General features: G+C 54.0%; 1 protein-coding gene across 11 annotated transcripts in view; it reads right to left on the minus strand.

The window, feature by feature from the left end:
• Window positions 1-2,643: 2,643 nt before the first annotated feature.
• PTPRU (protein tyrosine phosphatase receptor type U) overlaps window positions 2,644-27,116 on the minus strand; it is a 95,621-nt gene continuing 71,148 nt past the window's right edge. For 6 of the 11 annotated variants that reach the window (XM_054439300.2, XM_054439291.2, XM_063657836.1 and 3 more), the window contains 15 exons: window positions 25,331-25,521; window positions 24,525-24,600; window positions 23,949-24,025; window positions 18,660-18,696; window positions 17,891-17,988; window positions 17,685-17,801; window positions 16,734-16,888; window positions 13,956-14,091; window positions 13,315-13,464; window positions 11,533-11,706; window positions 8,644-8,784; window positions 5,953-6,078; window positions 5,661-5,818; window positions 4,115-4,250; window positions 2,644-3,842 (listed from right to left, as the gene is read on the minus strand). In XM_054439300.2, the coding sequence (XP_054295275.1) occupies window positions 3,780-3,842; window positions 4,115-4,250; window positions 5,661-5,818; window positions 5,953-6,078; window positions 8,644-8,784; window positions 11,533-11,706; window positions 13,315-13,464; window positions 13,956-14,091; window positions 16,734-16,888; window positions 17,685-17,801; window positions 17,891-17,988; window positions 18,660-18,696; window positions 23,949-24,025; window positions 24,525-24,600; window positions 25,331-25,521 (1,835 nt within the window). In that variant the 3' untranslated portion in view covers window positions 2,644-3,779. The remainder of the gene's footprint in view (window positions 3,843-4,114; window positions 4,251-5,660; window positions 5,819-5,952; window positions 6,079-8,643; window positions 8,785-11,532; window positions 11,707-13,314; window positions 13,465-13,955; window positions 14,092-16,733; window positions 16,889-17,684; window positions 17,802-17,890; window positions 17,989-18,659; window positions 18,697-23,948; window positions 24,026-24,524; window positions 24,601-25,330; window positions 25,522-27,116) is intronic. The other 5 variants (XM_054439309.2, XM_063657837.1, XM_063657814.1 and 2 more) reach the window with 1 other exon arrangement.

Raw genomic sequence — 27,116 nt, forward strand, 5'->3', positions numbered from 1 at the left:
ATCAGAGGTCACGAGGGGGAGGTCCATGGAGCCCAGGGAGAGAGAGTAGCCAGGCCGCACTCCCAGTGAGGGCCTTGCAAGTGGCGTTGGCATCCATCAATGTCACGGCTCCATCTCCTGGGTGCCTGGGATATATAATGCATCCCAATCAGGGGCTGAGAGAGGTTGTGTGAAGTAATCATTGCTTTCACTGACTCCTACGGCCAGATTTATTATGGTATAAAGAAACAACTTAGCTTCTGGCAGTAACAGGCAGCTGGCCTAGCTGCACTTGTAGAAATCTTATTTGCTGGGGCCTGGGTGGCTGGAGGTTTCTACCCACACCTGCTCAGCCAGAGGCCCTGGACAGAACCCAGCTGGACCATTCATCTTCCTGTGCTCCAGGCCACCTTGTCTGAGAGGCCGCCACCTCTGACACGTTTCACAGCATTTGAAAAGCAGTGCTTAGGCCACAAATTCCCCATCTGGTGTTACACCAAGGGGATCCTCAGGCTTTTGACCCCAGGGAGGCCACAGAGCAGAGCAGTTAAAGGTCAGGTGTTGGAGTCAGCCTAAACATGGGTTCAAGTCCCTGCTCTGCCATATATTGGCCAGGTGACCTTGGGTGAGTAAACTCACTTCCCTGAGCCTCCATGTCTTGTCTCTAAAATTGAGGGGTAGGAATCCCCGCTTTAAAGAGCTGCTGTATGGAGTAAGGAAGAGCTAAAGGGTGTAGGACACATAACACAGGAATAGGCACTAGATGAAAGGTGACCGCCACCATTTTCATTATCCAGGGGCTTCAGTATTACGGCATGAGATGCCCTTTATTGAGGGCCAGTTATGTTACCAGGGACTATGCTGGTTCCTTTTCAATATTTTGTCCCTAGACCTCACAACCAATCCTGCAGGTAGGTCCTGTTATGTTTATTGCAGGGTTGTTAGGGGATTGTGCAAGGTCACCCAACTGTCGGTTGTGGAGCTGGGGGCGGGACTATGGGTTCTGGAGCTGGTGCTCCTCCTAATACAGAGCCCACCTCCCCAGCTTCTCTGAGAGGCCACACAAGGCCCCTGGTCAGTCAGGCAGGCAAGTCCAACCTCTCCTTCCTTCCCTCCCTCGTGCCAACATTTCCAGGGCACTAGCTCCATGACAAGCCCCTTACTGGGCAATGGACACAAGATGGCACAGAAATACTCCCCGCCCTTGAGGAGCCAGCACCGAACAGAGCAAAGGGCCGAGCCGCATCCAGACTGCTCCACACACGTGTGTATCAGTTAGCAAAAGCTAACTGTGTATGTAACAAGTGATTTCAACAGACTGTCTTCAAAAAAAAAACCATTTATCATCTCTCCCAGTTCTAGGGGTTGGTTGGGCAGTGTCTTCTAAGCTTAGCCATATGGCTACACTTACCTGACACGTCAGCTAGACTGGAAGGTCCAAGACAGCCTCACTCATAGCCTGGGAGTTGATGCTGACTGTTTATGGCACGCGCTGGTTCTCCTGTGTGTGCCCTCAAATCATCCGGTAGGTGAGACAGGTTCCCTTGTATAGCAGAGTTCCAGAAGAGCAAAAGCAAAAACTACAAGGCCTCATGAGACCTGGGATCCAGAACTCACATGCCGTCACTTCTGCCCATGCTATTGGGCAAAGCAAGTCATATTCTATCGCTTGACCAGTACCCGTGACACACATTTGTGATCCATCGCGTAAGGCTCAGAGGTCAGCTCAGAATGAGGATGAGGGGGTCAGTCTGTGCCCTGTCCAAGTGCGATCCTAACTGGCCAATTAATTTTTAACTCAGATTAAAGTATGCTGAATTGTGAGGTCATTAGAATGGGTTGTATCCTCTGACCAATGGAGAAACTGAGGCACAGAGGGTCAGCTGGTGTGCAAATAGAATGAGTACATCATAGAGTCAGCCTTCATATGAAGAAACTGAGGCCCAGAAACAGGAACTGTCTTGTCCAAAGTCAGGCAGCAAGTCTGTGACAGAGCCAGGAGTGACCAGGGTCCCTACCAGCCAGCCTGCTCCTCCTCCCTCTCTACCCCATGAGGAGGCTGGGGCTGGGAATGGGCTGGGCTGGGGCAATGGGACGGTCATCCCCAGCAGGGCTGTGTCTCCTCTGCCCCCGTCTCTGCCATGTTTGTAAAGTAAGCCCTTTCAACACACCTGACACTGCATAAGGCACTTAATCATTACCTCATCTGATCCAAACAGGACTGTCCCCACTTTACAGATGATAAAGTAGGCCCCCGAAAGGGCACTAAGTCGCCCAGGGTCTCGCAGCTGCTGGGCCCATCTGCCTGACACCAAAGCCTGAACCTCCCATGCTGCCCCAGAAAGAGCTGAACCTGATTCAGGGCCCCCAGTGGAGTGAGAGGCAGCTCTGTGGCCCTCAGGGGTCTCGAGATGATATACTCTACCTGAGGAACTGCTTCAGAGGCCTGGGTGGGGACAGCAATGGCCAGGGTCCCTTGGAACCAACTCTGAAAGTGGAAGGACCCTGAGTGATGTCCTGGTCCACACTCCCACCATTTTACGAATGGAAAAACCAGGACCAGATCAGAACCCAGGCTTCTCCAGGGCCCTCCCACTGCACTGGAGGCTGGGGGCAGGCGAGCAGGCCCCATCAGGCTGGTGAGACACACACAGGGCTGCTCTGTGGCATTCAGAGAGCATGTTTATTTACAAAGCGCTTTACAAACATCAGCTTATGCCTCCCCACAGCCCCCTGCGAGGTAGGTCAGTAGTCATATCTACAGTTTACAGATGGGGAAATTGAGGCACAGAATGGGGATGTGGCCTGCCCCATTTTAAAGAGACCTTCCCACCCACCCATCCAAAAATAACAAAAGAAACAAAAAAGCACTGGTCCTACCTCTTCCTCTGAACTCCAGAGGGTATGACCAGCCCTGTTCTAACACTGCCCCTCTCCACAATGGGCAGCCTGACCAGGAGCTACAGCGGCCTCAACCCCAGGGGCTGTTGTTCAGCCTTGCAGATTGTCACTGGCCCAAGCTGAGCAGGACAGACCAGTGAGGCCTGAAGATTAAAGGAAGAGAGGAGCGAGGCGACTTCATTCTGCAACAGTGGGTCAGGCAGGGAAGGAGCCCCCCATGGGGCACAGCAGGAATAGGCAGATCCTGGTTCAGGGAAGCTCAGAGCACATATCAGGGAAGCAGAAGTGGGGAGGGATAGTGAGCAAAATATCCCAGGGGCTGCAGGGGGCAGTGGGGAGGAGGGCGCTGCAGTTCCCCTGGGGAGGACAGTGTGCCCCACTGGCTATTCAGAACAGAGTCCTGCTTCCCCAGGACCCTCAGGGGCTGGGCCAGATGGAATACTAGATGCTAAGCCCCAGTACACCCTCTACCCACATGCAGAGGGGGCAGGCTGAGTGGGAACCTTGGCCTGGGATGCTCTCTGCAGGGCCTCACTCATCCCTGCCAAAAGCCAGGATGGTGCCAAGGGGCTTGGCCTGAGTCCCCCAGAGCCAGCCATCCTGAGCCCTTGTCACTCTGCCAGGCAGCACCAGGCCTCTCAGCACAGGCCTGCCGGACCCTATGGAGGTGGGGCTGGGCTGCAGACTTGCTAAGCTCCTCCTTGGCCCACGACCTGCCCATGGGACAAAACGAAAGGCCCTGCCCACTGGAAGGGGCAGCGAGATAGCCCAGCATCCACTCCAGTGCCTGCCCCATGGGAGTGTGTTTGGGCAGAGCAGGAGGCACTGATCTTCCTCGCCAGTCCAGGATGGTGGGTCTGGCCCTGAGTGTGCAGTGGGTGCCCCAGGCCAGGGCCCTGCTATCTTGACTCCAGCCCCTCCAAGTACTCCAGGGCCACATCGTAGCAAAAGTGGTACTGATCCTGGGGAGAGGAAGAGAGGGAGGGAATCATGAGCCTGACCCCGACTCCAGTATTGTGGGGGGAGGGGAACGGGGAGCGAGAGGGCAAGCACAAGCCCGAGCCCATGCCCGCCCTCGGGGAGAAGGGGGAAATGGGGGTAATGTTTTAGGACCACAGGGCTAGAACCAAGGCCCAATGGTGGGGCCCAGATATGGGAGAGTGGGTGCTAAGGAACCTGGCCTGGCATGGACCAGGAAGGTGGAAGTGGCTGGGCACGGGACACAGTCCCTCACCATGGTCTCCACCATGTTGGGTTTGTAGTTCCGGAGGGTTTTGGCAGCAAAGAAAACGTCCACCAAGTTGTGGCAGCGGATCATCTCCAGAACCGTGGCGCAGGCGCAGAAGGTGCCGCTGCGTCCTCCCCCGTTTCTGAATGAGAGATGCAAAAGGTGAGGGGCGGGGCCTTGGAACCTGAAGGTAAGGAAAGGGCCAGGGAACCACGAGGGAGGGGCAGAGAGCCTAGAGGAGAGGGACGGAGCTAGGGAACCTAGAAGGGTGGGGCAGAGAGCCCAGAGGTGAAGGGCGGAGTTAGAGAACACAGAAAGGAGGGGCCCGAGAGCCTAGAGGAGAGGGGCGGAGCTAGGGAACCCAGAAGGAAGAGGCCAAAGAGCCCAGAGACGAGCGGCAGAGCTAGGAAACCCAGAAAGTAGGGGCCAAAGAGTCCAGAGGTGAGGGGCGGGGCTCGGAAACTAAGGAGGGCCAAAGAGCCCAAGGTGAGGGGCAGAACTAGGGAACTCAGAAGGGCGGGGCAGAGGACCCAGAGGTAAGCGGCGGGGCTAGGGAACCCAGAGGGAGGAGCAGGACCAGGTTAAGGAGGATTAGAAGCTAGGACATCTCAGAAGACATATTCTCAAGGCGAAACAGACTGCGGATTCTGAGAAAAAGGAGGCCAGACACATTCCAAGATAAACACTCGGAGAGACAAAGACAGTGACAAAGAAGGGCGGGGGAGCAGCAAGCGCGTACCCAGAGAGCAAGGTGGAACAGGAACTCTGAGAAGACCGGTCACCACCTGGCAACGTGGGCACACAGGCACAAACGTACCCACACCCCAAGTCAAGCCCACAGCCTCCCACAGAGCTCCATCCCCTCCGTGCCTCCCCCTCCTTCCCCGTGACTCCACGTGTGGGGTGCCTCCTGGGGAATGGCAACTGATACGGCCCTCACTCCCCTTCTCAGGGGTCTTTCCCACCAGAACCAAAACCCCTGGGGGCCAGACCCGGACTGACTCAGCTCCCCACCAGCTTCCAGTAGGCCCAGCCTGCCACTCGAAAGGCTCAGTAAGTGCTGAAAGCATGAAAAACTGGGGAGCAAAGGAGTGACTGCACCCAGACATGAGTGAATACATGAACTTATGAATGGGGCATGCAGATGGATGCATGGATGGATGGATGGATGGATGGATGGATGGATGGATGGAAAAAGTCGCATGTGTGCATGCATAAACAAAGACTGGAATTCTGTTGGCATAAAAAGTGTGCCACAATCTCATGGGGTAAAAAATTCTGACCAAGGACTCTAATTAAATTGGCAAAGTCAGACATCACACAGAGGGTACTGGGCAGTTGTTCAGGGCTGAGTCTATAGCCTGGAAACTCACTGGATTCCTCCAGAGTCAGCCTTGGCTGGTTGGGCAGCATCCAGGCCACAGCCATCTGAGAGCCCAGGGGTTTCGGTGCCAGCTTTGCAGTCCAGCCAAAGCTGGCACCCTTTCAGACTGGACCTCTGCCCCTGGCTCCCCAACCCCTCCACCCGCCCTCCCACAGGGCAGGTACTCACAGGCAGTGCACAATGGTGCGCCCATCCCCACTCTCGGCCTGCCACTTGTCCACCTCAGCCAGCAAGTGCAGGAAGGCCTTCTTGGAGTCAGGCGTGTCCCGGTATGCAGACCAGCGCAGGAACTGGAAGTGCCGCACCAGCAGGTGCCCCTCCTGCAACTGGGGACAGGGGCAGCCAGCCAGGGGGGACATGAGCACCAGGGTCCCAGGGGCCCCTGATGACACAGAGGGTCATTAAAAGCTGCCCCAGCCACCACCCAGGGTCCTTCCCTGGGGCTCCTCAGACCACTCACCCGAGAGATGTTCTGCACCCGGAAGACTCGAGCCACTAAGTCTTCATCTGCTGTGCCCGACATAAACTCCACCTCCATGAGGCCATATTGCTGCCGGCCTGGCTCTGGCCAGTACTGCAGGCAGGGCTGGGCATGAGCACGGAGAGGGGAGAGCTGAGTAGAGCCTGGCCGGGGCTCACCCCACAGCCATGCCCACCCCAAGGGCTCCACACTTGCCCTGTGGCTCCCACGCACCCTGGCCCACCCACTCACTCCAGACTCACCTTCAGCAGCCCCCCAATCACCACCAATCGCCCACAGGCTGCAAGGCCCACCCGCCCCAATGCGTTCTGCACTGACACGTTCAGATCAGCCAAGATGAACCCTTCGCAAACAGTGCACTGATGCCTACTGCTGTGCAGCTAGAAAGCTACACCTTAACCAGTTCACACGCTCCTACGTGAGGCTGCCTGCTTCCAGGAATAGGCCTGGATCACTCCCACCCACCCCAGAACCTCCCCCCAGCCTTCTCTCTCACTGCCTCTGCCCGTCAGCACCAGCTCACAGAGGTGAGGTGTCCCTGATGCTGCAACACAGTTCAGTACCCCCACTTCTGCCCCAGGACCCCTCCATGGAGTCAGGGTCCTAAATACAACCCCCTCCCAGACTCCAAACTATGGAGGGACAGAGGAGGTACAGCCCTATGACCTCACACACACAAACACATGTACAAATACACACATACGCGCGCACACACACACACACACACACATCCTCCAGGCTAAGTATCCTGAGCCTCAGTTTCTAGTCTCAGCTCTGCCTGAAGCCCAGGAAAGGCTCTTCCTTTCTCTTGGCCTCAGTTTCTCCATCTGTAAAATGACTCCCATCCTCTTCCAAAAAGACACCGTGCTCATCAATCCCCTCTGACCATAGCCCATGACAGGAGGACACCTTCTGTTTTTGCCTCAGGTCCTGGCAACCCTGTGCATTCAGAACCCTGCACAGGCTGCACCCTCTCCACGGGTCACTCTTCCTCCACCTCCTCACCTTGTTAACTCTGCCCTTCCCACACATCTCAGCTCAGACACTACCTCCTCCAGGAAGCTGTTGCCAATACATGATCCCCTGGGCTTCTCTGTCCCTGTGCCAGCTCTTTGATAGCTCTTTTCCCTCTGTGCTGTCCCTATCAGTTTTTCTACCTGTTTCCTCCTGGACCATGAGATCTGGGAGGGGCTGTGTCTCTTCTCCCTGTCTCCTCCCTGCCCACTGCAGGGAGCTGTTCATGGGCAAAGTTGGTTGAGCAGATGAGCAAATCAGTGCCCAGTGAACAACGTCTCTGTGAGCCTCCCTCTGGGCCTCTCCCCTCTACCCTAACAAGGATGGTTCCTGCTGCACCCAGGGCTGAGGCCCATTATCCTGTAGTCCTGGGTCATTTTCACAAAGTGCCTGACTCATAAAGAGCCCAGTTAATGAAATCTTCTCCAGGAGGCCATTAAGAAGCTGTTGTACTCATTTTACAGCAGATCTTCCTAGCCCCCTGGGCCCAGCAGAAAGCTGGGGTGGGAAGGGGTCCAGAGACCTAAAGCACATGGTCAGGCAGGGCTGGAAGGCTGGGTATCTGTACTTCTTGGGAGCTCCAAAGGGAAATGGGGGAGTCAGAGGGGCTGCCCCCAGGCTGAGGTCACTGCAGCAGTGTCTGGACCAATCTCAGATGCAACTATCACCCTCATCATCTTTGTCCCTGCCACATACCACATGCCTACTGTGCAGCAGACACAGCAGTGCCACACATCCTGTGCACACCTGACCTGGTCCTCACAATAACCCCATAAGAACAGGTCCTGTGATGGCCCCCATTTTACAGAGAAGGAAAGTGAAACTCAAAGAGGTCAATCAACTTACCCTAGATCAAACAGTCAGAAAGTAGGGGGCTTGAATTGTACTCTACCTCGGAGGCCCCCGTGATGGGCGCTTTAGTGGAGCGACTAAAAGAGCAGAAGCTCTGGAATGAGGCAGCCGAGGCTGGGGAGCGCAGCTCTGCCCCTCCTCAGCCATGTGGCCCTGGAGAAGGCACTGAACCTCTTTGGGTCTTAATTTTCTCACTGAAGCCTTCCCTCCAAGGTCATTATAGATTCTAAATAAGACCATGAATGCAAAGCAGTCCCTGGCTTAGCAGGGGGCCAATAAAGAGCAACTGTGGCCAGATGCAGTAGCTCATGCCTATAATCCCAGTTCTTTGGGAGACCAAGGTGGGAGGATCACTTGAGGCCAGGTGTTCAAGACCAGCCCAGGCAACACAGTGAGACCTTGTCTCTACTAAAAAAAAAAAAAAAAAAAAAAAATCAGCCAGCTGTGGTGATGCAGCCTGTAGTCCCAGCTACTCGATAGGCTGAGGTGGAAGGATGGCTTGGGCCCAAGAGGTCGAGGCTGCACAACTTAGTGAGCTATGATCGCGCCACTGCACTCCAGCCTGGGCAAAAGAGTGAGACCTTGTCTCAAAAAAAGAAAAGAAGAAGAGCAATTAGTGGTCTCCCATCTGACACCCTTGTTTACAGATGAGGAAACTGAGGCTTTGGGAAGGTGTATGATTCATCACACAATAAAGAGATGGCGGAGCTGGGACCCAACTCTTGGCTTTGGGGACCATGCCCCTGAATACACAGAGGACCTGGGCAGCAGGCAGCCCATCGGCCTGGCCAGTGGAGGCCTCACCCAGGCGGAGTTGGACTGGTTCAGCTGGTTGAGCATGACGATGGAGGTGCACCCGTAATCGTAGACCAGCCGCCAGAAGTCGGGCGTGGTGCTCTGCAGCGGGTGCAGGGTCACGATGAAGGCTGCGCTCCGTGTGTAGCTCTGCAGGGAAACCGGAACTCAGCAGGGCCCTGTTCCCGGCCCCTGGCCTGGGCTGAGCCTCTGCCCCAGGCTGTCTTCCCGCACTGCCCACCCTGAGTTGGACGGTTGTGCCCCACAGGACCAGGCTGCCTCCAGTGGGCCATTTCTGATGTTGGTCGGCACACTGAGGCCTGGGTTGACAGGGTGGGCCCAGGCCTCTGGGGACCAAGCCCATGACCCCCCAGAACTAAACAGCAATAGTTTCCAAAGGTATGGCGAGGGGAGCTTACGCATGAGGCTGAGCTCAAGGCAGAGGCTGGCTGAGCTTACTCCCTGCCTCTGCGCTTCGGCATCTGCTATTTTGGCTGACTAGGCCAAATTTCCCAAATGTCCATATGGCTGTCTCCCTCACTTCTTTCTGGTCTTTGCTTATCACCTCCTCAAAGAAGCCCTCCCCTACCACCTCATCAAAAATAGCCCCCCACACACCCCAAATCCACATTAAACACTGCCTGGCTGTTTTTGTAGAAATTTCCAGTTGATGACATTTCATTATATATTTCCTGACTATCCCACTCCACCTGCTAAAAGCAAGGTTCAGGAGAGCAGAGCTTCTAGGGTATGGTCTCCACTCAGAACCCTGTAGGGGCTCAATAAATATTTTGAATAAATCTCTAGGTCTCTTCCAACTCCATAAATGAAGGGTCTGGGGCCCCAGGCTCTCCAGGCAGTGACAGGCCCCGACGCTGCTCACTGCTCCCTTGTCCTGCCAGGGGGGCTGGCACCTGGCCTTCTCCCATCAAAGATCTAGCTCCCAGGCTCCCCTGGTGACCTGCCCTGCCCCACCCTGTGCCATGTCCCCCTCCCTTTCCTGAGCTCTTCTCCTGACCCCCGGTCTTCCTCGTGACCTAGGGACTGGCACAGGCTCCCATGACCCTGGTCTTTGTCTGGCTTCTTCTGGCCTTGACCCTGACTTGGGCCCTGACCATGACCAAATGTTGATTTGCCCTTTGCAATCCTGCAAGGTGCAGTGCAGAGAAACAAGGAGCCCCCCTGGTCCCCCAGCGATCTCTCTCCAGGACTCTCTGAAGGCTTATGATTAACAACTCAAGGCCAGGCCCAGCCAGACTCCAAAACTCAGGCCTGGGTGCCCAACAGGGCTCCTTGCAGACTTGACCACCACAAAAAGACTCCAGCTGGCCCCTCACTGACACGTTCAGGGCCTGTCTGAGAAATGGGACCTCCTGGCTCCAAGCCAATAGGACCTGCATGGGTCAGACGTCAGAGGCATCAACGACCTCAGGAGGGGACAGGGCTGTCTCAGAACTTCTCCACGTGATAACCCACCCATTAGGGCTAGGGAGCCCCAGCTCAAGACCCTCAGACAGTCTCCCTTACAGGCCCCCAATGTGCAGATGGGCAAGCTAAGGCCAAGGAGGAGGCTGGGCGGGAGGGCACAGCTTCCTAAGTTTAATTCAAAAATCTTCCCAGTGCTACATGCCACCCCTCCAGGACCCCTGACCCCTCAGCAGGCCAGATGTCCCCAGGCGAGCATGTGGGCACACACATTCCATCCACCAAGCTGAGTGACAGTGACTGATGGGCCCCTCACATCTCTCTCATCAGTGGCTAGGGCAGCTCTTCCCCTCCCCTTCAGCTGACACCTGGAAGCCCCCAGGGTGGTCACCCCCTTTAAAGAAACCCCGCTGTCCCCTGCACTGTCCTGCCAAGGAGTTCCTGGCCAGGCATCAGGCCACAAAAAGCCCATCTCCCTCTTACCCGCTGTGGGAGAACCTTTCCCTTCGGCATCCCTCATTTCTGCGTGGAGAGACGCAGCAGTGACACACCTGGCCCTGGCCCACCCTTCACTCACTCCTCCCATGAGCAAGGCCGCTTGGCTCCACTCCTTCCTCTTTTTCCAGGCCAGCCTACCCTTGGAAAGTGTGCACTCAACTGCTCCTGCTCCCTGCCAGTAAAAGCCAGTCCCTGATGGGGAGGGGTGGCCTGCGGTTGCACGGCTATATCGGGGAGGGGTGAAGGAGCAGCCCACCCATTGGCCACACATCTCAAACTCCATCTCCAGTTTTATCCATAACATATGATCTCCACCCGTGTGTCTCCTGTGTCTATATCTGAACTGGTTCCAGTGTGGGAGAGGAATAGGGATAATAATCCTAGACCCTTCCCGCCTCAGACAGCAGCATCTTGGAGCCATTTAGCAGGGGCCTAAAATGCCAGCACCCATCTCCTGCGCTGCTTGCAACCCTCAGTAAAGGAGGCAGAGCCCCTGAGCTTGGAGCATGGAAAGAGACTTCTAAAAGGCTCCTGAGCCCTCAGAGGGCCCATGCCCACCCAGGGAAGAATGGGGCCAGAGATCACTGTCCCAGGCCCGGTCCTGGAGCAGACTCCAGCTCATTCTCCCCAGGACAAGCTCCCCTGGCTCCAGACATCAGGTCTCGAGTTCCATCCCCAAACCCTCGAGGTCTCCCCAGCCAAAGTCCCCTGAATCACTTGCTGGGCCTAATCCTGGAGACAGCCCTGCCTCAACTCCACAACCAGACTCCATTCAGGCAGAGTGTGGGGGGCACTGGCTTGAATGCCCTGAATGGAAGCTCCCTAGGGGTAGGAGGGTCACACACGGGCCTGTTCCCCAGAATGGGCAGGAGTCCCCCCAATCAGAGCCTTCAGCTTTGTTCCCTTGGCCCCTGGACCTTCCCTGATGCTGCTGGGAAGGGGAGCCCCAGACCCCACTCCACCCGGAGCTCTCACATCAGTCAGGGCTGCATTAATGTAGTTGTTGGGGTCCCCATCAGTGGAGATGAGGAAGGGCAGGCAGCGGTCGGGCGGCAGGACGTCCATGCTGCGGTTCTTGTCGCGGTTCCGGGGCAACAGGGCAATGCTGCACTCCTCCACGTCCAGTGGCGGGGTGACCGAGTTCAGCGTCTAAAGGGAGCGGGGGTGGGGACAGAGAGTTACGTCCAGGGCTTGCTGGGCCTCCTCACATCCCCATGAAGGAGGCTGGACTGAGTTACTAATCCCATTTTATGGATGGAGAAACTGAGGTCCAGAGAGAAGGGTACAGGGCAGGGAGCCAGACTCCCTGTCTCTAGGCCATTGTAGGGCCCACACAGAGCTCTAGTGACCAGAGTCTACCTCCTTGCCACCCACATAACCTCAGACAAGCTACTGCATCTCTCAGCCTCAGTTTCCTCGACTGTAAAATAGGGAAGTAATATGCCCACTTCATGGGGCTGCTGGGAGGCCAAAGTGAGATCATGACGAGCACTGGGCTGAGCTCGGCACACACGGGCACAGTAAGGATCTTTACTAGCTGACCAGTGTCTTCACTGAGGCAACCCCTGAAACCCCACGCCCTCCACAAAGCGGACTCCAGGCACTTGGAGAGGGGGTCACCTTCCTTGGTCATGGCCCTGTCTGAACAGAATGAAGTCCTAAGCACCGGGCACTGAATCACACTTGGATCTCCGGGGCGTCTCCTCCGCCCGCGTGCCTTCACACCTCACGCATCCAGACCCAGGGGCTCTCAGTTTCTTTCTCTTGTTCTTGGAGATCCCTCACAGAGAACCACAGTCTATCATGATCCCCAAAGCCTGATACCCTCCTCCGGGAATCCTGCACCTCCTGTGAGAAGTGCCAGGTCCCCAGCACGTGCCATCCTGCTGAGCCGTTGCAGGAACCCTGGAGTGGAGGGGACTTCTGAGGTCTCTGCCCACCCAATGATCACTCTCAGGCTTCTCTGGAGAACCAGCCTTTTCCCATCTCAGCCATGTGATATGGTGAGGCTGGTCCTGCCCCAAGAGCCAGGCCTTGGGCATGTGACCAGAGCCAGGGGCAATCAGTGAGCTCCACCTCTCCAACCTGTGACTGGTCCAGGGATGGGTACATGAGAGTCTGATCTAGGACTTTTAGGGGGATACTGGGAGCAGCAAGTGCCTTTTTCCAAAGTCACCGGACAATAGAGATGATGGGAGCCCAGCGCTGCTGGGGGCCAGGTGCAGGTCTGAAAATGAAGCCAAAAATAGGAGAGCAGAACCAAGGCAGACAGAAACCACCTGTTGGCATCATCATCTGAGCCCCTGGATCCAGCCACAACTGAAGCTGCACAATCCTCAGACTTTTAGTTACAAAAGCTGGATTTTTATCACTCACAATCAAAAGAATCCCAATGAATACAAACACTCCAAGGGACATAGTAACTACTTTTCTTCTCTGGGTAACAAAACTGAGGCTCAGAGAGGTAAAGGGAATTGTTCAAGGATACTCACAGCTTTTAACTAGGTAAGCCAGGATTTGAACCTGGGTTTATCTGACTTCAAAGCCTGGGCTCTTAACTGCTTTGATGCACCCCCTCTTCCGCTGTCCCAAAGTCCTTCCTAGTAGCTCAGCTCTGTCCCTCCAGCTGTGGCCTCAGGCTGGTCCCTGCTTCTTGGCCCTCAATGACTCCTGCAGTACTAAGGATGCCCCAACACACACACAGACACACACACACACACACACACACACACCTATACACACGCACTCGTCCCCCACCTGGAACTCTTCCCGCAGCTGGGAGGAATTACTCTGAGGATCAATGCGGATCATCTCCTTGTAGGTGGCTTTGAACTCACTGACAGGGATGGTGGTCTCCCCACACAGGCAGGCCTCCAGGATTGCATCATGAATGAAGATGTACTGCTCCTGGAACACGAGATGAGAATGAGGCCGAGGAGGGGCCTACAAGCTGGAGATCTGTGGTGATGGGGCTTAAGCAAGCTCAAGGTTGACGCAGGGTGTCCTGAGGTGGAGGCCAACCGTGTTACTACAGGCTGGACCAAGCCTACCTGAAACAACCTCCATGGACGTGCCCCTTTATCTCCTATTTCATCCCTACCCCCTATAACAACCCTGTGAGTGCTCTGAGAACTAGGGGACAGCTCACGGTCACACATCCAGTGAGGATGCAATCCCAGGTATGTCAGCTACAGGACCCGTTGTCTGACCCCACCCAACAGAACACAGGGGAGCAGTCCAGGATGACCCTATGTGGTTGGCAGCCCAAGGTCAGGGATGATCTAAGGGAAGGGAAGAGCCTCAGGACACCCTTTGGGCATGCCCCGCCGGCTCCAGGATCCTTCACGAGAAACTCCAGTCCTAGAAGTAATGGTGAGGACAGGGCCAGGTCCCCGCACCTCAGTCTGGATCATGTTGACGCGCCGGGAACAGAGAGTCTTCACACAGTTGTAAATGTCCACGACGCCCTCACACTCTGCCATGTCCAGCATCACATCCAGGACGATATAGCAACCTGTGCGGCCGGTGCCCGCGCTGGAGAGAGAGCAGCCCCAGACCACGTCAGAGCTCTGGGGAGGAAGCCTGGGACTAAGGAGAAGAGAGGAGGGCACTGGCCATGCCTACACCATACAGAGGACACGGACACAGAAATGATTGCCCCTCCCCCAGTGAGGAGCCAGGACGCAGCCTGCTGGATGGAAGAGCTCTGGTGAAATGTGCTAGAGAACAGAGATGGGATGGGCCTTGGGGAAGGAAAACAAAGAGGGTGGGGAGAATGCAAAGGTGACACTGGCTCAACCTAGCAACTTAGATTAGGAGAGAACAGAAATGATGATCCTCCGAGCTAATTCAAGAATGTTCTTTCCTCCTGAAAACCACCAAATCTCCTACACATCCTTGAAAAGCCCACACACTCATACCCATTCACATACCCGTTGGAGCCTCCCTGACCCCTTCCAGGATGATGTCATTCTTCTTAATTCCCAAAGCAATGTGGGCAGGTTTTTATTAAAACACTCTTCATGGCCAGGCGCGGTGGCTCAGGCCTGTAATCCCAGCACTCTGGGAGGCTGAAGTGGGTGGATCACTTGAGGTCAGGAGTTCAAGACCAGCCTGGTAACATAGTGAAACCCTGTCTCTACCAAAAAATACAAAAAATAGCCGGGTGTGGCGGAACGTGCCTGTAATTCCAGCTACTCAGGAGGCTGAGGCAGAAGAATCGCTTGAACCCAGGAGATGGAGGTTGCAGTGAACCGAGACCACACCACTGCACTCCAGCCTGGATGACAGAACAAGATCCTGTCTCAAAAAAAAATAATTAATTAATTCAATAAAACACTCTTCCTGCTACATGGTCACTGTTTATGTGGCTGTCTCCCTAACTTGACTGGGGGCACATCAAGATTGTTGTCCTCATGCAAGGTTTGTGCAGAGTTGAGGGGGAAGGAGAGTGGACAAAGATGACAGCAAGATTTCAGGTTTGAAAACGGTGCTGGCGAGGACATATAGCAACTGAATACCCCATATACCCCTGGTGGGGCTTAACTTAGCACAACCCCCTTGGAAAACTGCTCAGCAATATCTCCTAAAGCTAAACATTCACACAGATAACAGTTCTACTCCTACGTACATACCACACAGAAAGAAATACATTTCTTGGCCAAAAGACATACAATTGAATGTCCTTAGCCGCACTACTCATAATAGCTTAAGACTGGAAACAACCCAAATGCCTATCATGGCAGAATGGACAAACACACTGTCATTTATTCACTCGATGGAAGATGATCCACTGTGGACAAGCCTCACAAACCTAAGGCTGAAGAAAAGAAGACAAACAGCAAAGAGCACATGCTGTATGATTCCATTTATGACAAGTCCAAAAACATGCGAAACTAACTGTGCTTTAGAAGTCAGAATAGTGATTTCTCTGGGACTGGGGATGGGGGAATTCAGGCCAGAAACGGGCTCAAGGGGGCTTCTGGGAACTGTTCATGTTCTGTTCCTTTCTTGACTTTAAAAAAAATTTTTTTTTAGAGGCAGAGTCTTGCTCTATTGCCCAGGCTGGAGTACAGTGGTGCAATTACAGTTTACTGTAAACTGGAACTCCCATATTCAAACAAACCTTCCGCCTCAGCCTCACAGGTAGCTGGGACTACAGTCTTGTGACACCACAACCCACTAATTTTTTTTATTTTTGTAGCAATGAGGTCACACTATGTTGCCCAGGCTGGTCTAGAACTTTTGACCTCAAATAATCCTTCCAACTGGGCTTCCCAAAGTGCTGAGATTACAGGCATGAGCCCCTGTGCCTAGCCAATGTTCTGTTTCTTAATCTGAGTAGAGCTGGTTATTTCACAGGTGTGCTCAGTTTATGAAACTTCATATTTTTAAACATATTTCCGCACTTTAAGTGTATATAAATCAATAAAGTTTTGTTTTTAAAAGATGGCATCTTAAGGCCTAAAGAAATCAAAGACAAGCTGGTTTAGGTGGCAGGGCAGGGAGGACGACTCTACCATGCGGCAGTTGGGGAGCTGATGAGAACACAGTAGAGGAACCACAATGAAACACAGAGGCCATGGACAAAGCCACAATGGTTGGGGGTTAGGCGCTCCAGGAGGAGACAGAGGGCAGGCCAGGAGAGCGTGCTGGGTCCCCATTTAAGAAGCAAGAGAAAGATGTGGAGCCAGGGAAGAAGCAGAGAGAGGAGGAGAAACTGGGGTCACGGGAGCCAGTCAGGGTCTGCAGAAGGTGTGAAGGCCAAGGGGTGGGCAAGGCCCACTGGGTTTGGTGGAAAGAAGTGAAGTCCTTCCCACCCCCAGGCCAGACCTAGCACGCAGCAGGTGTGCAATGAAAAGCTGCTTACTAAAAGCAGGCAGAACTCAATCGTGCCTGGCACCTCACCGGCCCCTAGGCCCCTCCCTATCTCCAGTGCCTCCTCAGCACCTGGGTCAAGGAGCTTCACAGGTCTTGGGCGGCACATGAAGGTGCCAACCTCAGAGCCAAAGCTCAAAGTGGACAGGGCCTTTGGGGGTCATTCCCTCCTGCACTCCGTCTCTAAGCAGGAGAACCCAGGCCTGGTCCCCACTACGGATCCTGAACCAACTCAACCCCAAGCCCAACTTCCCAGGGAGAAGGGCCCCTTTTCTCCTTGGGATTCCCGGTGTCCCCACCTGCAGTGGATGACAATGGGCCCAGCATCAGGTGGGGTGGAGGCCTTCACACGCCGGATGAAAGCCAGCAGCCCCGTGGCATGGTAGGGGACGCCATGCTCTGGCCACGCTGTGAAGTGGAACTGGCGGACCTCGTGCCGGGCAGAGTAGCCTCTCTGGGGAGACAACGGGAATAATAGTCAGAGTCCCTGGCAGCATCTGTCACCATTAGACACCTGCTGTGTACCAGGCACTGCGGTGAGCATCTCATTGTATAATATCAACTAATCCCAATGATCAATTTATTGATGAAGTAGGTATTAATGTCCCACTGTACAAACAAGAAAACTAAGGCTCAACGAGGAGAAACCACTTTCCCAAGGTTAGAGAAACCGACAACAAGCAGGATTTGGACAATGGTCTGCCTGATGCCTAAACCTGGGCTATGAAATACTCACCTCTGCCACCAGGTTGTTGTGTAAGCATAGACCATTTTGACTCCCAGGGTCTTAATTTAAAGGAAAAAAAACTATCTTTCTTCTGAGGACTTTACAGAGCAGATCAAATGGGATCATGGACAGGACTCGCCGGCCAGCCACTGACTATGTGGCCTGTCTCCTGTCTGGCATAAGCCCTCTGAGCCTCACTTTCCGTATCTGGGCTAATCCCATGGAGCTTTCCAGGACTGAAACAATATTTATAACAGGCTCCTGAGTTAGAGTAGGAGCCAGCACCTGGCAGATACTGTCACTCCCTTCATTGTCTCAGCTTCTTCCTATGGGCACCAACAAAGGCAGTGACCTTCCTGCCCTTCTAGAGTGCTCCCAGCCAACAGTGACCAAGTAGCTTCCTTGCTGGGCTGGGCAGTGGTGCGTTCCTCACCCTCCTGCTCCCAGGGCTGGGGGAAGTGGGAGTGGGCTCTGATCCCTGCTCAGGCACCCTCTGCAGGGAACAGGCAGTGGGGAGACTCACCCGCTCCAGGGCAAAAGTGCGCACGACATACTCAGCCAGGGTCTCCGTCTTCACCAGCGTAATCTTAATGTCCCCGTAGGTGTCTGAGTCCTCCGGCCAATACCGTGAGCATTTCACCTGGAGGCCCCACAGGACGGGACTCAGTGGGCTCTTCGCTGCCCCCTTGGCCTGCCATGCGCCCCAGCTCACCCCACAGCCCGGCTTACCCTGCCCACCTCGACCAGCTTGGTGATCATGACGATGCTGGAACAGTGCTCCTGCCACACCATGCGCCAGAAGTCGTAGACCATCTCGGGCTTCGGCCCTGGGGATGCAGAGGATGCCTGTCCCTGAGAGAAGGTCTCCACCCCAGGTCAGCACATCCAGCACCATCCAGCACCACACCCCAGGCCAGGAGGCCTCCTGAGCCCCAACGGGGGCTTCATGCCACCCACAACACCCAGCTTGCAGCTGACGCATGCCTGTAGGGCCCTGAGGCTGGGTCGCATCAGGAGAGGGCCTGGCTAAAGAGCCCGCTCATCCTGAATGGGACCCTGGAGGAGGACCAGATGGTTGGGCAATGGCATGAGTGTCCAGGAGGGACAGACAGATGGACAGTCGTGGAAAGAGATGCAAACAGAAGAACCCAGGCAGCCACCAGACCGAGAGGCCCAACCCACACCCATGAGGCCTGAGCCCGGCTGGCCCTTTTGCAGACACCACTTTGGAGACAGGCAGGTGGACCAGGAGCCGCAGATGAACTGAGCACATCAGGGAGACACAAACACAAAGAGGGGACAAAGGCAGTCAGCCAGATTCCAAGAGACCCAGCAGAATAGGGAGCAGACGAACAAGCAGGGAGCCAGAATGTGGCGACGGTGGGGAGACATTCAGGAATCAAGCGGATCAGCAGGGGAGGCAGAAAGGCAAGCTGAGGGCATTCCAGCATGCCGGGAGGCACACGGGAAGGCGCATGTGGGCAGAGGTGCCAGGTACCTTGAGTGGCTATGAAGTGGTTTGACCTGTGGTAACCCTGGAACAGGAGGAGAGGGCACGGTTAGACCCCAGGGAGCAGCCCCTCACTCCCTCACACCTCCTCTGCCCTCCCCTCCCAGCAGCAGAACCCCTACCCCACCAGGGAACTGCTCCCTCGCATCCCTAGGACCTCCCAAGCAGGGTGACTTTGCATCCCCCCCGGTCCCCAAGAAAGTGGAGAAGTGCAGCTGGGACACCAGAGCCGTGGGCCTAATCCAACCTGGGCTGTGCAACCCCAGGGAGGAGATGACTCCTTTATGTGCCTAGAGGGACCCCCCACCCATAAAGTGGAGAGAGGCATCTGCTTTCAGCCAGGCTGTTGTTGGGAGACAGAGTCCCTGATGGCCCTGCCCTGTTCCCAGGGTTCCAGAAGCTCTAATCAACCCAGATCCCAAATGTGGGGTAACCAGAGCTTGTCAGTTATCTTAGCCCCCCGCCACTCGGGATAACCAGAATGGACAGTAACCCTCCCCACTACTCCTCAGTCACTCAGAGTGTGGGGGGCCTAGATGAGGGCTTCAGGATGGAAGTATATGGGCACAGGCGTTACTCATGGCCCTTAGATAAAATGTTAAAATCTTTAAGATCAATAATAATGACCCTGTTATGGTCACATACTGTGCTAAGCACTTTACCTGTACCACCTCCCATGAGAGAGAGGCCAAGAGCTACTTCATCCTCCATCCCCAGAGCCCCCAAGCTGAGGAGAGAAACCTGCCCTCCGACACACCACCCCAGGGCCACAGCCACCCATGAGGTCCTGCCACAAGGCCTCATCTTTCTGAGCACAAGAATTCACCAGATACCAAGGGCATCAATGAGGGCAATTCGGAAAGGGAAATTAGTACTGCAGGGCTGGCGCTGAGAAAATTAGCCCAGCCCCCTACCTCAAGTTTATACTCTCGACACAGCTCCCAGCAACTCCTCCAGTCTCGTGAACTTCCCAGGCCTGAGGAGACCGGGGGCCAGACTGCCAAGGTTCAAATCCCAGCTCTACCTCTCACTAGCTGTGTGCCTTTGAGCAAAAACCCCTTCATTTCTCTATGCCTCCATTTTCATGTCTATAAAATGGAATAATTACTGCATTTACCTCTGAGGGCTGTTGTGAGGAGCAAATAAAGTAGTATGTTAAATGTCTGGCACTGTGTCTAGCACAAAGTCAGTACTTAGCCATTATTATTACTACTACTATTTTAAAGCTGAAGCAGTATCCCTGAAGATACAAATGAATCAAGTGTATCAAATGGAAGTCAAGAACTGCTGGGGCAGAAGGCGATTGACTATGGGGTGAAGAATCTGAGTCTTGGAGTTGAATGGACCTGGATCCCTACCACAGCTATGCCGAGTACTATCTGTGTAACTCTGAGCACTGAGAAGCCTCAGTCTTTCTTGAGACATAAATCTCCCGGGGGATCTTGTTAAAAGGCAGATTCAGATTCAAAGGTCTGGGGTGGGGCCCGGGATTATGCATCACCAGCTCCCAGGTGGTGTCCATACTGCTGGCCTCAAAACATCCTGAGTGGCCAGGCTCTTGACCTCTCTAAGCCTTTGTTCTCCTCTGCAATATAAGGATAATAGCAAGACAAACACTCACAGATTCTGCTGGATACCTGCTCACTGTTCCCACGACAATGACCAAAACATAGTCAAAGTGACTAATGACCAAAAGCCTCCCAGTGACTCTCAGCCCTCAGCACTGGAACTTCTCCATGTCTAGCCCAATTCCCTCCTGCTGTTGCTCCATGCCACTGTCTCCACTGCAGCCTCAACCTCCAGTGCTCAAGCAATCCTCCCACCTCAACCTCCCAAGTAGCTGGAACTACAGGCACAGGCCACTACATCCAACTAATTTTTGTTTGTTGGTTTGTTTGTAGAAATGGGGTCTCACTACGTTACCCAGGCTGGTCTAACTCCTGGGCTCAAGCAATCCTCCTGCCTCAGCCTCCCAAAGTACTGAGATTACAGGTGTGAGCCACTGCACCCAGCCAAGAAATATATTTTTTAAAAGAAAAAGGAGACAAAATGGAAAAAGCACCCACAAAATAGCAAATAATCACATCAGTCATTAAATATTATGAAAACAGTATATATGTATTAAAAATCCCCAGCCTAGGCAACATAGTGAGACCCCATCTCTCTCTCTTTTTTTTGAGACAGGGACTGGCTCTGTTGCTCAGTCTGGAGTGCAATGGCATGATCTCAGCTCACTGCAACTTCTGCCTCCCAGGCTTAAGCAACCCTGCCACTTCAGCCTCCCCAGTAGCTGGGACTACAGGCATGAGCCACCATGCCCAGCTAATTTTTGTATTTTTTGTAGAGACAATCTCACTATGTTGCCCACGCTGGTCTTGAACTCCTGGACTCAAGCAATCTGCCTGCCTTAGCCTCCCAAAATGCTGAGAAGACCCCATCTCTTAAAAAAAAAAAAAAATGAAAAAAATTAGCCGGGCATGGCAGCACATGCCTGTAGTCCCAGCTACTCAGGAGGCTGAGGTAGGAGGATTGCTTGTGCACAGGAGTTCAAGGCTGCAGTGGGCCATAATCACACCCCTGCACTCCAGCCTGGGTCACAGAGCAAGAACCTGTCGCAAAAAAAAAGAAAAAAGAAATCAAATCAGAGAATAGCTAGATGAATTAGGGTAGTTTTTTTAATTTTAAAAGGCTAAAAAATGGGCCAGGCGTGGTGGCTCATGCCTGTAATCCCAGCACTTTGGGAGGCCAAGGCAGGTGGATCGCCTAAGGTCAGGAGTTTGAGACCAGCCTAACATGGTGAAATCCCACCTCTACTAAAAATACAAAAATTAGCTGGGCATGGTGGTGCATGCCTGTAATTCCAGCTACTTGGGAGGCTGAGGCAGGAGAATCGCTTGAACCCAGGAGGCAGAGGTTGCAGTGAGCCGAGATCGTGCCACTGCGCTCCAGCCTGGGCAACAAGAGCGAAACTCCACCTCAAAAAAAAAAAAAAAAAAAAAAAGCATAATTTTTAAAAACAGAATATCCAAACTGCTTCCACCAAAAAACATTCAAATTAAGGCTAAAATGGTTGGGGTTGAGTTTCAGGCAAACTGATCATGAAGGTATTTGTACACTAGGGAAAGTAGTTTTAGGAGGCTGACCTGGGGCTGTCCAAGATCTTGACCCTCAAGCAGCAGAAACAGGGCCCTCCAGGGCAGCTTCCCCTGCACCCTCCAAAGGGTCCTGTAGAAGGTGCAGCTAGGGAGGACTCCTTGGGAATGGCGGAGCCAGGGAAGGGAGGTGACAGACTGTGGTGACCAGTGCAGAATGGGGCAGGGGAAGCACCCCCAATACTGCTGCCCCTGCTCAAGGCAGTGGAGGATGGGAGGAAACTGCTTACAATAGGAACACTCTCGAATCTTCAGCCCTGGGCGGCCCCTGGCCAGGCTGCTGAAATGGACGGTTGGTGCTGGGCACATAAGTAGAAAGGAAGGACAGAGACAGAGAGAGAGAGACAGCCAGAGACCGTGAGAGAGTCTGAGATACAGCCAGTCAGACAGACAGGAGGAAGAGGAGGAGGAGGAGAAGGGGAGAGAGATACTTACTTCTCGGTTTATCCGAATCTTAATGATTCCAGTGAGGGAACAGTACAAAGCAAAAGAGACAGATATTAGGCCAGGGGCAGATGGAGGTGGACGGAGCACAGGAGTGGCCAGAATGGGCGATGTGAGCAGGGCAGGCAGAGCGGACACGGGCAGGCCGGGCCGGGCTGAGCCACAGAGCGGGGAGTGGCATGTCCCTGCCAGGGCCCAAGAGAAGCCACCTGGGACCTTGACAAGACCAAAGAGAGGCCTGCTGTCACCAAAGCTGCCCAAGTCTGCGAGGCCGGGCCTGGCCCTGACTCCAACCAAGGGACAGGATGAGTGGGGGAGGCAGCAAGGGATTCTGGGAAACATTGCATGGCACATCTGGCCCCAGGAGGAGGAGAAGAAGAGGGAGAGGAGAGGCCACCTCCAGAGGCCCTGACTACCTCGGCTCCCAGACCTGTGCCTTGCTCTGCCTGGCCCCCCAGGCCTTTGCTTAGGTAGCTCCCCATCCGGGATACTCTTCCCTCTCCTCTCCAGCCACCCAGAGGCAGCTCAAGCCCTGCTTCCTGGCTCTGCCACTAGCCTGCTGTGTAACACTCAAGCTGTGTGATCTCTCTCCTGGCCTGCACTTGCTCATCTCATCTGAACTTATTTTGATTTGTAAACATGTCTATCTGTCTCAACCACTCGAATAGATATGTTCAAGGAAAGCAGAGGCCATGACTGTCTTGTTCACATCTGTATCCCTGGTGCCCAGCACAATGCATGGCACAAAGGAAATGCTCAAAATATATTTCATATGTGATTAAATGATGCTCTCCCAAACTTGGTTTGCTGTAGGGATTAGGGGCCCTGTCCCGTCTCACCCCTCTTCCACACCTCGGGAGTAGACTCATCACCTCTCCTTGACACCCAAGCCCAGGCCTCCTGGCTGCCTGCTCTGTCTCTGGCCCCTCCCTCCAATCCATCCAAGTCCTGCTGCTGCAGCAGGGGACAGGACAGTCTCACAGCAGCAAAGGCTTTAGAGACACAGACAGGCTGAGATTTGAGTCCTTTCTTTACCACTCACTAGCTGTGCAACCCAGGACAAGTCGCTCCACGTCTCTAAGCCCCGGTTTCCTCACCTATAAAGTGAGGTCATGGTTCTAAGTGCCTCAAAGGGTGGGTGGAGGGATTACAGAAAAGGAGATCTTGGGTGTAAAGTGCTTAGCACAGTGCTTGGCACTCAGTACGTGCTGGATAAACATGCATTATTATTCTTAAAGGACCACTCTGATCATGGTCAAAACACTTTAACAACTCCCTGGCGTCCCTAGGAAAAAGCCCCCACTCCTGAGCCTGCCATCTGAGGTCTTCACAATCCAGCCCCTGCCTACCTCTTCAGCCTCATGGTGCTTGATGAGAATCCCATTCTGCATGCCTCCCGCCTTCCTCACCTCTTGGCCTAGCTGTCTGCCTCTTCCCTTTGCTTTGCTTCTCTAAAGCACCTCATCTCTCAGGCCAACTCCAGCCTACAGAAAGCCTTCCAGAAGCTGCTGCCCACTGTCCTCTCTCCTCTGAGCTCCCTAGCACTGACTGCAGAGATGGGGGCACTCCGAACTCAGCCATTTGAACCCCCATTTATCCCGACAGGTTTCTGCCCTGCCTGGATAGTAAGCCTGGAGTGGGCAGGGCCAGGTCTGCAGAAATGACAGGGCAAGGCACTCACATCTATGTAGTTGGCATTAATGTAGTCAGCATTGGGGTCTCCCAGCATCGGGTGCAGTTTCACTCGGTGCCGATCATCTGTAAACACAGAGCAGGTGGGCAGGGGCTGAACTGGGGAGCCCAGAGCTAGGCAGTCAGGGAGGGATTCCTGGAGGCTGAGGACAGGGCACAGGCAGGGCAGCCAGGGAACCTAGAGTCTCAGGGCTTACCAGTAGTCTCTGAGCACCATGGGAGTCAGGACATGCCAGGGGGTAGAGTCTGGGCTATGGAGTCAAGGAGGCCTAAGAGTGTATGCTGCTCAGGCAATTACTGGCTCTGAGACCTTGAGCAGGAATCTTAATCTCCCAAGCCTCAGTGTCCTAATCTGTAAAATGGGGATTATAGTATTTCCCGCTTCACAGGGGAATTGAGGGGAATAAATGAAACAAGCACAGGGTGTGGCATGTGGTAGGCCCTCAATAAAAGGTGGCCAATGCTACTCACCTCTGAGGCTGCCCCAGCTCACCCTGGCTGTGCTCCCCCTCCTGATGCCCTCCCGCCCACTGCCCTGGACCCCAGGCCCTTCCCCAGGACTCACAGGCAGGCATTGGCTCCTGCCGGCTGCCCTTGACCTTGTCTTTCTTCTTTGTGGCGTCCCAGCCTTCAAAGAAGCTCTACCAGTAAGGAAAGTGGTGGTCAGTGGGAGAGAGGGACCCTCCCTGATAGGGCCCCTTCCCCTCAGTGGGGATGATGTAGGCAGGATGGGGGTGGGACGATAAGGGCCAGATTCAAGCTGAACTTGGGCCTGAAATAAAGTCACTGTGTCACTGTGGGTCCTTTTATCCGCCAGGGACCAGGCTCAAAACCAAGGCATGTGGAGGGAAGGGAAATGAGAAAAGAGGAAAAGATGGTCAGGGTTCAAAGACATTTTGGAATAAGGGTCAGGCTTAGAATAATGGTTAGAAAGAAGGTAAAGGTGAGGTCAGATTTAGATTAGGATAAGGGCGATGTCAGAGTCCAGACAGAGGTGGGATGAGATCCAGAGTTCAAATGGAGCTTAGGATGACAGTCAGGATCAATGTCAGGCTGGGATTAGGTCAAGGTCAGTGTCGGTGGGCAGGTTCAGTTTAGCGACAGAATAAGGATCCCGATCACAGTCCACATAGAGATGGAGACGAGATTCAAGGTCAGATTTCAAATCAGGGTTAGCATGAGAGTGAAAAGCCAAATCAGTCTAAAATTAGGATGAGAGTCAGAGTCAAGGTAAAAAAGGTTGAGTTGGGAACTGTCAGAGCAGGGGTCCAACCAGGGCTAGGCTGAGGGTTGCCACGGTCAGAGTCCACAGAGAGTCAGAGCCAGGTGAGGCCTCTGCAGGGGTCCTGCTGGCCTGGGGCTGGCGTGCACCTCGTACTCCTGCTTGAAGCCGTAACCCTCCGCCGTCTTCATCTGGTTGATGTGCTGCAGAAGGTCTGCGACACGCACCGCAGGATGCAGCTGCCCCGTGTGGTATGGGGAGCCCTTCCGGCCACAGGGACGCCTCGGGGAGCCCCCCAGGAGGCTGCTGGCCTCAGTGACCCCACCGCTGCGCTGGTCTCCTGCAGTCAGAGAAAGACAAAAGGGTTCTTGACACACACGCCCCAGCCTCGGGGGTCCCGGAGAGACTGGGGTCTATGGGGGTGGGGAGGCACAGCCAATGCCAAGGATAGCTGGGTTGTTGGCTGGAGCCAAGCAGCCTAGCCAGGCCCACCCTGTGTGGTCCTGGGCACATTCCCTCCCTCCGAATCTCGGTTCCACCTGTAGAATGAGCAGGTCAGATCAGGTGGCCTCCAAGGGCCCTTGCGGCCCTGCCTGGCTAGATTTCATTATCCCCTCACTCCACCCGGTGAGGCTTCACCACACTACCTGCAGAAGGCAGCACTCCACAGAGCCCATGACAGCCGCTTCTTCCTCCCCCTCTTCCAGAGAACAACCTGGAACACTGGCAACTCCCAGCAATTACCCCCATTCAAAGACAAGCAAATCGGAAATTAGCAGCTGCTGCCATCCCCTCTGCAGATTAACACGAGGCACCTGAATAGGCGCCTTTCTCCTGCGCAGGCAGTTCCACCGTCAGCCTGTGCGGGGCTGCAGCCAGTGGGGGAGTGGGTGGAGAGGTCCACAGCTCCTCACACACCCTGGGAAACCATCCTCCCCACAGCCCCCAGGACCACCCCGTCCCCGGCTGTTCCGCTCAGCATTCCCAAAGACGTCCCACTCTGGTCTTGGAGATCAGGTCCTGGGACTGAGAAAATAGCCACACCCGCCTTGGGACATGCACGCCCACTCACTCACATAATACTTATGCATCGCTTAACAACAGGGATGCATTCTGAAAGATGCATTGTTAGGTGATTTGGTCTTTGTGCGAACACCACAGAGTGTATTTACACAAACTCAGATGGTAGAGCCTACTCCATGGACCTGGGCTGCACGGCATAGCCTATTGCTCCTACACTACGAACTTGTACTGAATACTGTAGGCAATTATAACACAATGGTAAGTATTTATGTATCTCAACATAGAAAATGCACAGTAAAAATACGCTATAGAACATAATAAATGGGCCAGATGTGGTGGCTCAAACCTGTAATCCCAGAAATTTGGTAGGCCGAGGCGGGCGAATCACGAGGTCACGAGTTCGAGACCAACCTGGCCAACATGGTGAAACCCCGTCTCTACTAAAAATACAAAAAATTAGCAGGGTATGATCGCACGAGCCTGTAATCCCAGCTACTTGGGAGGCTGAGGCAGAAGAATCACTTGAACCTGGGAGGCAGAGGCTGCAGTAAGCCGAGATCGTGCCACTGCACTCCAGCCCAGGCGACAGTGCGAGACACCGTCTCAAAAAAAAAAAAAAAAAAAAAAACCATAATAAATGATACACCTATATAAGGCATTTACCATGAATGGAGCTGCAGGACTGGAAGCTGCCCTGGGTGAGTCACTGAGTGACTGGTAAGTGAATATGAAGGCCTAGGACATTCCTGTACACTACTGTGAGCTTTATAAACACTGTATGCTTAGACTACAATACCTTTATTTAAAAATAGTTTTCTTTCTTCAATAATAAATTAACCTTAGCTTACTAAAATGTTTTAATTTGAATTTTTTGACTTTTGTAATGACATGCACATAGTACAGCTATACAAA

This window comes from Pongo pygmaeus, chromosome 1, assembly GCF_028885625.2.
Source record: "Pongo pygmaeus isolate AG05252 chromosome 1, NHGRI_mPonPyg2-v2.0_pri, whole genome shotgun sequence".
NCBI lineage: Eukaryota > Metazoa > Chordata > Mammalia > Primates > Hominidae > Pongo > Pongo pygmaeus.